The sequence below is a fragment of the Jaculus jaculus genome, chromosome 8 (assembly GCF_020740685.1).
Source record: "Jaculus jaculus isolate mJacJac1 chromosome 8, mJacJac1.mat.Y.cur, whole genome shotgun sequence".
Classification (NCBI taxonomy): domain Eukaryota; kingdom Metazoa; phylum Chordata; class Mammalia; order Rodentia; family Dipodidae; genus Jaculus; species Jaculus jaculus.
This window is the reverse complement of record NC_059109.1, coordinates 84,425,238-84,438,381: the sequence shown is the minus strand read 5'-3', so window position 1 is coordinate 84,438,381 and position 13,144 is coordinate 84,425,238. Positions and strand designations below refer to the sequence as shown.

At 42.8% G+C, this 13,144-nt stretch overlaps 1 protein-coding gene across 4 annotated transcripts in view; it reads left to right on the top strand.

Moving 5' to 3' along the window:
* Positions 1-6,136, top strand: part of Slc23a2 (solute carrier family 23 member 2) — a 151,075-nt gene extending 144,939 nt beyond the window's left edge. For 3 of the 4 annotated variants that reach the window (XM_045156047.1, XM_045156048.1, XM_045156049.1), the window contains exon 16: positions 1,352-6,136. In XM_045156047.1, the coding sequence (XP_045011982.1) occupies positions 1,352-1,584 (233 nt within the window). In that variant the 3' untranslated portion in view covers positions 1,585-6,136. The remainder of the gene's footprint in view (positions 1-1,351) is intronic. The other variant, XM_045156050.1, reaches the window with a different exon arrangement.
* Positions 6,137-13,144: the final 7,008 nt, after the last annotated feature.

The following is a 13,144-nucleotide window of genomic DNA, read 5'->3' as shown; positions in this document are numbered from 1 at the left end:
CCGACCAGAGCACAGGGGCAAAGGTTGAGATCAGCAAGGCCATAGTAAGAACAAGAGACACAGGGAGAAGGCTGTCTCTCCAGCTCCTATCACCCATCTTTGTGGGCGCATTCCATGCTGAGTGCTGGTAATAGCCGAGGCTGGAAATCAGCCCCACCTTGGAGCCTTCCCAGTCTCCTGAAGGTGGCTGCCATGTACCATTGTAAATGCTGCCTTTAAGGAAGGCTAATGCAATTCCTTCTTCCTGACGTATCTCCCCCTGGGCTCCCCAGAAGTCTCAGGATTAGGGCATTTTGGAGGTAGGTTGCTATAAAGGGGAAAATCTTAAAACCATCAAGCCTAAAAGCAAGACCATTGGAAAAGCACACACCTCCCCTTCCCACATGTACACGCTAAAACAAAGCAAAGCAGCTTAAGCTTAGGTGAGTGCACTGACTGGTTGAAGAAGGCATCACATAGGGTAATGAAGACTGGGCCCATTTAGATTTTTTAAATTTTTATTTATTTAATATTTTATTTATTTGTTTATTTGAGAAAGAGAGAAAGTGGGAGAGAATAGGTGCTCCACAACCTTTAACCACTGCAAACAAACTCCAGATAATGTGGGTACTGGGGAATCAAACCTAGGTCCTTAAGCTTTGCAGGCAAACGCCTTAAACACTTAGCCATTTTTCCAGCCCCCTTTTGGATTTTAGAGAGTTTTTTTTTGTTTTTTGTTTTTGTTTTTTTTCTGAGGTAGGGTCTCACTCTAGCCCAGGCTGACCTGGGACTCATTATGGAATCTCAGGGTGGCCTTGAACTCACAGCAATCCTCCTATCTCTGCCTCCCAAGTGCTGGGGTTAAAGGTGTGCGCCACTACGCCCAGCTGAGATTTTTTTTTTTTTTGCATAATATTTGAAAATCAATTTGGGAGGTGAGTGGTATGTTGGAAGTTTAGACAACCAATTAAGAAACCAGTATGGTTCCTAAGAAAGGAGCAAGTATTGAGGATATGTGTCCTATAGAAGGACAAGGAAGGAATAAAGGCATTAAGAAGTCATGGGAATGTGGAATAAGAGGGACAGAGAAAGGTTCTGATTTGAGCATACAGAAAGCTAAGCTCCTTCAACTTCTCAGTTGCTGACATGTGGGTGGGCAGGCTTGATCTCTGGAACAGCATGTGCGTACTTCTGTGTACATTTATTATGCCACATGATTACATATATATGTATGTATGTACGTGTGTGTGTGTGTGTGTGTGTGTGTGTGTGTGTGTGTATATATATATATATATATATATATATATATATAAACAAGTCTCATTCCTAATAGAACTTAAGCATTCCTTTTTTGTGTGTTTGTGTGTGACAGGTACCCCGGAGGAAAGAGGAATCAGGAAGTGGAAAAAAGGCGTGAGCAAAGGGAATAAGTCTCTTGATGGCATGGAATCCTACAATTTACCATTTGGCATGAACATTATTAAAAAATACAGATGTTTCAACTACTTACCCATCAGTCCAACCTTTGTAGGCTATTCATGGAAAGGCTTCAGAAAGAGTGAGAATAGCCGGAGTTCAGATGAAGACTCCCAGGCCACAGTATAGCCTTAGCTGGCCCTGTGGCCTGGCCACAGTGAGGCATGTATCTATAGTTCCTTGCTGATAAAAAGAAGATCTATGTTTGTATATCTACATTGACATTCTAGACCCCAGAGCTAAGACAGGTTGCACATTGCTCTTCTGATGTTTGTAGTGATTGTGTCTAATATGGTATCTCACCTAACTCCTTATTTAAGCCCTCAACCCCTTGCCCTTCTAGTGTCCATTGCTGGCCATGGTCACTGAACTTGCATTTACAGTCCTCTCATGGATGTGGCTGTTTGAAATCCACAGCAATTCCTTCTTTCAGTTCCTGGTCCTTACCCTCTCACCACCTCCCTGCAACACCACCACCATTGCTAGCTTTCCTACAAGCCACTTCAAGGCTCCAGGTGCTTCTTCCTGTTAAGCACCATGACCCACTTTCTTGTCACTTGACTTCAACCTGAGTCTGCAGAGACCTCCTCTGGCCAAAGGGCCACCAATATCTTCACAGTGTCACATCAGCCTAGTCCAATGAGATTCCACTGTTCCTGATACTCCTGGAGGAGGCTGTTGACCTGATGGAAAACAGTGACCATGGCTGTCTTGTATACAGATGTGGCCATGGTAGGGTCTGCAGTGATGATGCTGAATGGGACACTGCTTAGGGGATTGAAAGGGAATGGAAAGGTCCTTGAGTCAGCAGGACTCTCCCTGTTACCCAGCTCCATCTGGGCCAGCACAGTTCAATATCAGCTTCTTTTAGTGATTGAGACACCCTATTTGGCATGTATCACTGCTGGCTGGTATGTCAAGTATATGCCCACATAAGTCTTTGGTATCTTGGCTCTGCTGTCATGTGGATGTTATTGTTGTGTGTGTCTATAAGTATAAGGTTTTATTCCTATTTAATGTATTGACTATAGCAGATTTTTGAAATCAGTGTTTTCCCTCTTTCCTCACATCCCTGCTCCTCATCCCCAAAAGAGAAGAACCAGCACCTGCAATGCTGTGGACACACCATCAGGGACGCTCGTCATGGCTGGTGAAGGCCAGTGACCATTGTGGTTGTGTTTTGTATTGCTTGATACCATGGAAGTGTAAATACTGTAATGTCTAATCTATTTATCAAAACTGACTACTGGACCAGAACCCAGAACCCATGGGTCAAGTTACATGTGAATTTGTTTTGTGAAGAAGGGCAGCTGGGACAGGCAACAGAGCTACCATGTTAAAGTGCCCTCACTTGGAGAGTCATTCCTCTCATTGTCCTGCTTAGGTTACTTCTGGCAGATACGGCTTACTGAGACTTGATGTGAGTTGTCATGTTACTTGTCCACTGGATACAGATTTTGCAGAAGGGAAGGGTAGATGCCTTAGCCAAAGGCTGCCTTGTTAATTTGTTGTAGAAGAGGGTGAATGAAGAAGGTAAACAGGCACCCTCTGGGAGGAGTTCTTAAAACACTAAATTGTTTCTAATGATGATTTCTATTGAACTTGGCTTGAAGTTTTTCAAACCAAAGGAAAAACGTGACACATAAAATAGCAATCTTTTTTTATGAGGCAGTGTGTCTTAAGCACTTGCTGACGTGGCTGAAATTGAGATGGCAATGGGCATTCCTGTGTCCGTGGTAGGGTCAGCAGCCTCCTGTCCACAGTATGCATTTCTGTGCCTCAGCCCCCAGGCTGCCTTGACATCACCTTGCCAGGTCTTTGGTTGTGTCTTGGCAGCCCTCCCTTGACCCCTGAACATTTTTTAAGAGAACCTCAGAGCCACAGTGTTGTTTTGCCAAAATCTTGTTCCAGATTAAGTAAAGAACTTGGATCCTAAGTTGCATTTAACTTACGTATGTTTTTGTGGTGTGTGTTCAGCATGCAGTTGCTTTAGAAGCTCATTGGTGAGCAGTCTCCATTCCGCTTACCTTGGTGCACTCATGAGATGACAGGTCTCCTGCCCCGTGCTGTACTCAGTTATTTCTGGTTGCATTTCGCTCAGTATCTCCACTTTCTCTGTTTTGTGAGATAGAGGAAGCTGGTGAATATCCCAGAGGCTTGCTGGACTCTAGTGTTCCCAAGTGAGTGGGACACACAGCTCTCCAAGTGGAGGCATAAAAACCATTGGAAATTCAGGCCCAGGTTCCCTTCAACTTAACTGATGCCTGTGCTCCTGGTGAGTCCCACCTTGATGTGCACATCAGATGTCTAGAGGACTTCTTCCTTTAGAACCAGATTTGACTAGACTTTAGTATGAGGCTTGAACTCTCTAGCCTTGGCAACCACCCACATGGTAAAGGACATCTTAGGTTACACCTGCCTTTGGAAGCAGTGTTTCTACCCTTCTTTGTCATATTCTGTCCAAGGAGAAGGACGGGGACAGAAGGTGGGGGAACAAAGAGCAGCCTGACCTGATATTCCCATTTTGTGTGGAACTGTGTGCACCACCTTGAGTGAGTGGTGTCTCCTGAACATCGATTGTCTTGTGTGTGCAGTACATACTGCCATGAACCACTTAGGAAGCAGTCCTAGCTGGCAAACATGCTACAGAATGAAAGTCTGTAATTAAGAAAAAAAATGAGCCGGGTGTAGTGGTGCACACCTTTAATCCCAGCACTCGGGAGGCAGAGGTAGGAGGATTGCCGTAATTTCAAGGCCACCCTGAGAATACATAGTGAATTCCAGGTCAGCCTGAGCTAGAGGGAGACCCTACCTCAAAAAGCCAAAAAGTAAATAAATAAATAAATAAATAAATAAAGTAAAATTTGATAGCACATGCCAGAAGGGGATGTTTTAGGGGACAGGGTGGCCACATGTGTCCTGTGCCCAATAAATATCCTGGTCAGGCCACTGACCTGCATTGCTTGGGCCGCCCACTGATAGACTTTGTTTTGCCAGTGGATAGAATACTTTGGATGTGAACATACTTGTACGGCACTCCTTTTCTACTTTTCACAGTGACCACCTCCCTTCATCTGTACTTGTGCTGTCCATAGAAAGGAGGAAGTGTTAATAAGAACAGACATTTGACAGGTACACTGGTGGGGAGACCCACCTGAGCTCAGAAAATAATGAAAGTAAGTGATTTTTATTTTCACTAGGGAGTTAAACTTAGATTCATTGTTACATTTATTTTTCAGAATCTTGACAGTTTCCAGTGTCACCTTTTAGTTTCTTAGGGTTTGTCCAGACAAGAGAATTGGCTTTGCCAGGCCAGCTGGAACAAAGCCTTGTAAACCCTGACTGACGGTTTCCCATTTTCGTAGTAACAAATCCACATGCAGGATCTGCTTCCTACTGTAGAATGCTCTCATGATGACATCTTGGTTTGTGCATGAATATTGCAGTATTTCCATGTAGTAAAATAACATTTCCGCCCAGGATAATAGTTTTCCAGGAAGGGAATGATATAATTTTCATGACAATGTCATGTGCTGATAGAATTTCTCCATTGATGAACTCTAGTATGTGTGTATACTTTATTTCCCTATATGTATATCTTATGACCGTGAAATAAGCTGAAAGTCTCAATTTATATCCCTGCTGCGATATTGATATTAGTAACTTAGATTTAAACTTGGCAAGTTTAATCTTCAGTATGTCAGTGCCACCTAGACGGATAAGTAGCAGTGGTGGAAGCCTCATTCCAAAATCTGGCCAGCAGAGAGCAGCATCCTGCAGGTGGCTGTGCTTGGGCTGCCCATTCGGTTGCAGGTACCAGGCTCAGTGAGACTCAGAATGAGCCCAACTATTGCTGGATGCAAGCTGTGCAACCTGGCTGTGCCACCGCACACTGGGCGAGTGTACAGTCCCTGGACCTGGACTTTCCCAGAGCGGCTATCCCCAGGGAACTGGCCCTTGGCTTCATAGAGTGCCCGGGGCTTCACATGCTCTCAGAGGTGTGTCCTCTGTTCCCTTATGGGCATCTTAATAGGGCATCTCCCAAACTCTGCTCTTCCTGCAGTCAGAACCCCAATAGTGCAGGAAGACTGCCCATGTTTGCCAGCATTCAGCTTCCACCCATGGATCCCCAAAGCACGTTAGCACTGGGGATTCAGTTTTAGCAGCCTCACAGACATTCCTGTCCTTCAAGGATCTTGTTGACAGCCTCGTCACCCCGACATCCAGAGTCCTTAGATTGCTGGCATTTAGGACATACATACCAGTCAGTGTTGCCATCTGGCAGTTCAATAAATACCCTTTTCTGTTTGCTCCCAGTGACCTTTATTTGACACATTAACAAATTTCTGATTGTGAAATTTAAAACAGTGGAGATGCCTCTATTTTCATTGTTTTTTGTGACTGACTTTGCCTATATAACTTCCTGGGGTTTTATTTGTTATTTTTATTTTGCCTACTGAGGGTATTTGGGGTGGGTTTGTTTTTTGAGATGTGTAATTCTTTTATGGAGTTTTTAAAAAAGAATTTTCATATTGTTTTTCTAACATGGCTTCATTAAACGTTTAAGTATTTTAAAATATGTAATATTTGGACCAGATGTTGTGAATAATAGTAGAGATAAAGCTATTTTATTCTGTATTTTTAAAACTGTTCCGTACAAATAAAAGCTCTCCTGGATGTAGTTTTGCAGTTTACATGCCTCCTCTTTTGGCTGGTCTCTAGGAAAATTGTCATTCATTAAAAGGCAACACTCATGGGCTGGAGAGATGGCTTAGCGGTTGAGGCATTTGCCTGCAAAGCCAAAGGATCCTGGTTCAGTTCTCCAGGACCCATGTTAGCCAGATGCACAAGAGAGCATATGTGTCTAGAGTTCGTTTGCAGTGGCTGGAGGCCCTGGTGTGCCTATTCTCTCTCTCTCTCTCTGAAATAAATAAATAAACAAAGTACATTTTTAGAAAAAAAAAAGGCACCACCCATGGGAGGGAAATCGGCTAATAAGGAATTAAGTTTAAGAGGCTAACAGATGCTGTATAGTCAGTGCTTAAAAGAATGAAAATGAAAGCTGGAAGGGAAATTCAGTCAGTGCTCCTTCCAGAGAGTGTTGTGGGCAGATCCTTAGGAGGAGGGGAATTCTCAGAGGTGTCAAAGAGGATGTGTCGTGTTGGATTTGGGGGTGGGTTCAGGTGGGATTTGAGTCCATTAGCAGCAGCACCCACAACTGAAACCAAGTTGTGCATGTTAGAAAAGAGTCGTATTTGAGGTAGGTGCTAAGGATCTGAATCTAGATCCTCATGCTCGCTAGGCAAGAACTTTCCCCATTGAGCCATCTCCCCAGCCACCAGGTTTTTGCTTTTTGAAAGTATTTTTTATTTGCGAGGACAGGGGAAGGGGAAAGAGTATGGGTACACCAGGGTCTCTTGCCACTGCAAACAAATTCCACATGCATGTGCCACTTTGTGTCTGTGTCATTGGTGCTGGGGAACTGAACCCAGGCTAGCAGACTTTACAAGCAAGCACATTTAACCAGAAGGTTCTTGCTGTTTTATAAACAGACTGTATATGGTCCACCTGCCCTCAGTTATCTCCTATAGTGCTTCTGAGGCTTCTCTTCATGTGTTAAGTATTCACCAAAAAACATTTAAATAATAGCCTTCTAGTGACTAGATATACAATCCTAAGTTCAAAAGTCTTCCTGCCTCACATGTTGGTATATGGCTTGCTTCTGAAATCTCTGCACTAGGGAGGTAGAAACAGATTCCCGGGACTTTATCCGCCTAGACAAGTCAGTGAGCTTCAGGTTCAGTGAGAAGACCCTGTCTTGAAAAATAAGGTGGAGCTGTGTGTGGCTGGGCAGACTTTTGATCTCAGCAGTCCTGAAGGCAGATGTAGGAGGATCACTGTGAGTAGGAAGCCAGCCTGGGACTGGAGTAAGTGCCAGATCAGCCTGCGCTACACTGAGAACCTTCCTCAAAAAGAAAGGTAATATAGTGGTGAAAGATTCAAGAAGACACCTTTTTACTCTCCTGTGGTGGTTTGAATGTGAATATATGCCCCCTGCCCATAGCCTCAGGGATTTAAATTTTTTTTTGTTGGGCTGGAGAAATGGCTTAGCGGTTAAGTGCTTGCCTGTGAAGCCTAAGGACCCCGGTTCAAGGCTCAACTCCCCAGGACCCACGTTAGCCAGATGCACAAGGGGCGCACATGTCTGGAGTTTGTTTGCAGTGGCTGGAAGACCTGGCACACCCATTCTCTCTCTCTCTATCTGCCTCTTTGTCTCTCTGTCACTCTCACATAAATAAATAAATAAAAATGAACAAAAAAATTTTAAAAAATTGTTTGTTTTAATTTTTATTTATTTATTTGAAAACGACAGGCAGAGAGAGTGAGCGTGAATGGGCGCACCGGGGCCTCCAGCCACTGGCAAACAAACTTCAGATGTATGTGCCACCTTGTGCATCTGGTTTCCGTGGGTCCTGGGGAATCGAGCCTCAAACCGAGGTCCTTAGACTTCACAGGCAAGCACTTAACCTCTAAGCCATCTCTCTAGCCCTGCCTCAGGAATTTTTGGTTGTAAGGTTAAACTTCCTACTTAAGTCTCCAGCCTCCTGCGGGAGGAGGTGTCACTGGGGGTGGGTCTTTTAGTCTAGTCCTGCTGGTGTGTAAAGGGTAGTCCAAGTTCTGTCTATTCGGTGTTTCTCTGCTTGGATTTATGGAAGTAAGACAGCTTCTTCCTCAGTTCTAGTGTTTCCCCTGGATTCTGTAAGGCTGAAATAAACCCTTTCCTCACATAAATTAGCTGCCTTTGGTCAGGTGTTTGTCCCTGTGACAAAAGGTTAACTGGAATACCTCCATACACAAACTTGCATACATATATACACATGCTAAAAAAAAAAAAAAAAAGCAAGAACTGAAAGGAAGAAAAAATATCCACAATGGTCCCAAGTTATGATTCAAAACCATACAAAATTGGAGTTGTATTGGAGAAGTTAAAAGAAGTGAGGTAGAAATAGATACAAGTGTACCAATGTATCAAGTTGTCAGACTCTAACAACAAAATCTAATACCTGGTGTTCAGAAGTGTGGCTTGTGTTAGAGGCTGTAGCAAGGTGTATTCAGAGATTGAGAGTGTCCTAGTAACATACAAAGTAAAACTTTGACACTCGGTTATGTTTAATACAAAGCTATTTGGCCTGCTGGGTTTGGTGGCGCACACCTTTAATCCCAGCACTTGGGAGGCAGAGATAGGAGGATCATTGCAAGTTTGAGGCCAGCCAGAGACTACATTGTGAATTCCAGGTCAGCTGGGGCTAGAGTGAGACCCCCCCACCTTGGGGCGGGGGATGGGGTGGGGACCAAAGCTATCTGGCCTTATAGTTTATATGCATTTAATTTCTTCAGTTTCTTTTCTAAATTATAAGGCTATGACAGATAAGGCAAAACACAAGAAAATTAACTGGACTTTCTTCATGGATATGTGGAGAAGTACTACTTACAAGATGCTGGCTTACATATGAATATGCAAAGTTGTAAGTGAAAAGATTAGGGATCATCACCCTGGGCAAGTACTGATCACCTGTTACTTAATACAAAATGTCATTAGGGGCCCGGAGAGATAGTTTAGCATTTAAGGAGCTTGACTGCGCAGCCAAGGGACCCAGGTTCAACTCACCAGTATCCACATAAGACAGATACACAAGGTGGCGCATGCATCTGTAGTTCATTTGTGATGGCTAGAAGGCCTGGCACACCCATTCTCTATTTGCCTCTTTCTCTTTCTGACTCTCTCTCAAATAAATAAATTTTTTTTTAAAAAAAAGAAAATGTTATTAGGGGGTTGGGGAGATGGCTCAGTGGTTGAAGGCACTTGATTGCAAAGCCTGACCACCTAGGTTTGATTCCTCAGTACCCACATAAAGTCAGATACACAAAGTGGTGCATTTGTCTCGAGTTCATTTGCACATGATAAAGGCCTTGGTATACTCATTCTCTCTCTTTCTCTCTCTCTCTCTCTCTCAAATAAGATATTTTAAAAAAATTATATTAAATAAAAGAAAATGCCAGGCGTGGTAGCACATGCCTTTAATCCCAGTACTTGGGAGTCAGAGGTAGGAGGATCACTGTGAGTTCAAGGTCACCATGAGACTGCATAGTGAATTCCAGGTCAACCTGGGCCAGAGTGAGACCTTACCTGGAATAAAACCAAATAGCAACAACAAAAAGAAAATGAAAATGTTAGGGGTAGACCCTTCTTTTGGACTGTCTTTTTCATATATCTAGTGATTTCCTTGGCTGCTGTGACTGAAGGAGGCCTTTGTTCAACAGGATTAGTTTGGGTTTCATTGATAATTTTCTTCCCTAAAGCTCATCTCTTGAGAGCAAAATCCTTTTGGAGTTAGCCTCTTGTTGGACTTGCTTATTTTCAGTTCAGTTTGCATCTTGTTTATTCAGCAAGAACTCATCATAAAGATGCTGTTTTTCAGACTGGAGAGATGACTCAGTGGTTAAAGGCACTTTTAAAGATTGATGGCCTGGGTTTGATTCCCCAGTACCAACATAGAACCAGATGCACAACATGATACATGCATCTGGAGTTTGTTTGCAGTGGCTAGAGGCCCTAGAATGTCCATTCTCTCCTCTCCCCACCCCTTCCATTGCTCCCTCTCTCTCAGTCTTTCAAATAAATAAAAATATATTTTTAAAAATATTTTTTAAATGATCCTGCTTTTCAAGTTTTTTTTTTTGTTGTTGTTGTTGTTTAGCTTGGTTTGGTTTTTCAAGGTAGGGTCTCACTCTAGCCCAGGCTGACCTAGCATTCACTATGTAGTCTTAGGGTACTCGATCTCATGGTGATCCTCCTACCTCTGCCTCCCTAGTGCAGTGATTAAAGGTGTGTGCCACCATGCCTGGCTCCTGCTTTTCAGTTTTATTACAGATATCTTCATATTTATAGGAATGCATGTTTCAAAGCAAGTAATGAAGGTGTTGTATTAGTTACTTTCTTATTGCTGCAACAAATACTGACATAAGCAATTTAAGGAAGGTAGGGTTTATTTAGGCTTATAGTTTGAGGGATACAGTCCATCTTGGCAGGGAAGGTATGGCAGTAGGAGCCAGAAGCAGCTGGTCACATTCAGTCCATAGTCAGGCAGCAGAGAGGGGTGACTGTGGTGCTTAGTGAGCTTTCTTTTTTTAGGCCGTCTCCAGTCTGCAGAATGGTGCTGCCCATAGTCACAGTGGAAGATTTTCTATTTTTACTTTTGGAGGTGGGGTATTAAATTACTTATATTCCCTCCTCCCCACACAATTTTTAAAATTTTGTGTATTTTCTTTCTACTTAGAATAAACAGGTGTGTAATTAAAAAAAATAAGCTCGTTTCTTTCTGAGATAAATTGTAAAGCCAGGAGAAAGTAGGAATAATAGGGCTGGGGAGATGGCTTAGTGATTAAGGCACTTGCCTGCAAAGCCAAAGAACCCAGGTTTGATTCCCCAGGACCCACATAGGGGGATGCACATGGTGGCATATGTGTCTGGAATTTGTTTGCAGTTGCAGAAGGTCCTGTCACACCCATTCTCTCTCTGTCTGCCTCTTTCTCTCTCAAATAACTAAAATAGAAAATTTTTTTAGAAATGAAAGTATGAATTATAGATATTTGGCAATAACACAGATTAAGAAAGAGGAAAGCCCCTGTACTCCTTGAATACTAACATAAAATTAGACTTCTTCAACTTGTACTTGATATTAAAATAACAGTTTGTAGGTTAAATAGATGACAACAAAAATAGATTCAATGGGCCTGGTAGCATAGACATATAATTCCAGCTACTCAGCAGGCTAATGCAGGAGGAGCTCAAGTTCAAGACCTGCTTGGGCTACAGAGTGAGGTCAAGGTCAGCTAGGCAATTTAATGAGACTTTGAAAACAAAAAAGCACATAGAGATTCAGCTCATTGATAGGACACTTGCCTAGCATGTATGAGGTTCTGGATTCAATCCTCAGTTCTGCAAAGAAAATAAGTCCCAAAGCTACCTCATAGTCACTTTGTCCCTTTTTTTGTCTAATAATTGGCATGGTTTGGTGGATAAGACCTTCTAGAATATTCCATCCTCATGAGGGAATAAACAGTGAGTCATGGAACTACAGACTCAAGCTAGAAGAATGGCTCTCTGGTGGTTAGACTTTGGTACCAGTCCCCTAGCTGTATCCTTTACATGCCCTCACCCTTTGTCTCACATGCACCAAGACAGGCCTTGCTTTGATAGGCCAGCATTACCTGTGGTCACCTCTGGGCACAACAAGAAAACTCTTCTATTGCAGACTAAAGCTTCAAGACCCCTTGGAGACATTGCAAGACTGAAATCCCAAGTTGTTTCACTTATGAAGCAATTGTCTAAAGACAAAGATGCCTGTGGACTGTGTGTGTGTATATTAACACATATACAGTTTACATGTCGTATTATATTTTCATTTCTCAGGACACAGGTAATTGATGGTAGTCTTGGGGAAATTCCAGGAATGAGTTCAAAATGGAAAGAATGAACTTCAAGGTGATCTTCCAAGGGATGAGCTTTGTGCCCAACAGAAACTATTAGAAAATTAAAAATTGTACCTCAAGTAGGACCCTAGCCATCTTTATTGTGGCTCAGTGAGCAGATAATGAGTTTTGCAGCTAGAAATCCATGGTTAGATCAAAGAAAGCCCTCTTCCCAGAGGACAGACCACCAAATGTCTCCAGGGTCTTTTCTCCTATTCCCCTATGCTGATGATATTTCATAAGGAACAAGACCAAGCTTCCCAGCTTTGGCATGGGACCAGGCTCTGGCCAACAAAGTGTCATCGAGCCTACAGATGCAACCTCCCAGTTACCAGGTAGCAGGTTTATCCCTGTCTTTGCCTTTGCCCCCACTGATGAAAAGCAGAGTAAACAACTAGTGTGATCCACTCAGACAAGTACTGCACCTGAGAAGTTAGGAAAATATGAAAGAATGATCCTGAACATGATGGCTTCTGATGACCTCTGTGAAAACTTAGGTATGAGAGAAATACACTGTTGGAACAGCCAAAATGAATATCCTAGCTATTGGAAACTTTGTAAATAAAACAAATCTAAAATCAGCGTGGTGTGGTGGTGTATACCTTTAATCCTAGCACTTGGTAGGCAGGGGGAGGATAGTTGTAAGTTTGAGGGAAGCCTGAGACTACAGAGTGAATTCCAGGTCAGCCTGGACTAGAGCAAGAACACTTCGAAAAACCAAAACAAATTAAACTCAAGACTAGTAATTCATAGGATTCAGCTAATAATCAGCTACTACAGTTCCTTAAGCATGTATCTTAGACTCTAGTATTTTGTGTTATGTATAACATGGGGATGAACCTCAGTTGTAGGAAGGATTTAAGAACATAAGACAAATTGCATTTCATTCATCCTCAGTTCCTGCCCAGGTTTTGTAGGGATACACAGAAGAGTCACAATCAGGTGTTTTGACTGAATTGGCCAGGCTAGAGCTGAAACTGACATGGTCAATCTATAGAATTGTGGAGCATATACCTATTTAATCTATGTTTTCTGAACCAGCCAAATCTTTGCTTAAATGGACAGAATTTCAGAAAGCCACCCAGATACCCAGAATTTGACCAGCCATGGGATCCTCCTCCACCAATGAGACTCCAGTATCTGTACACATGTGATA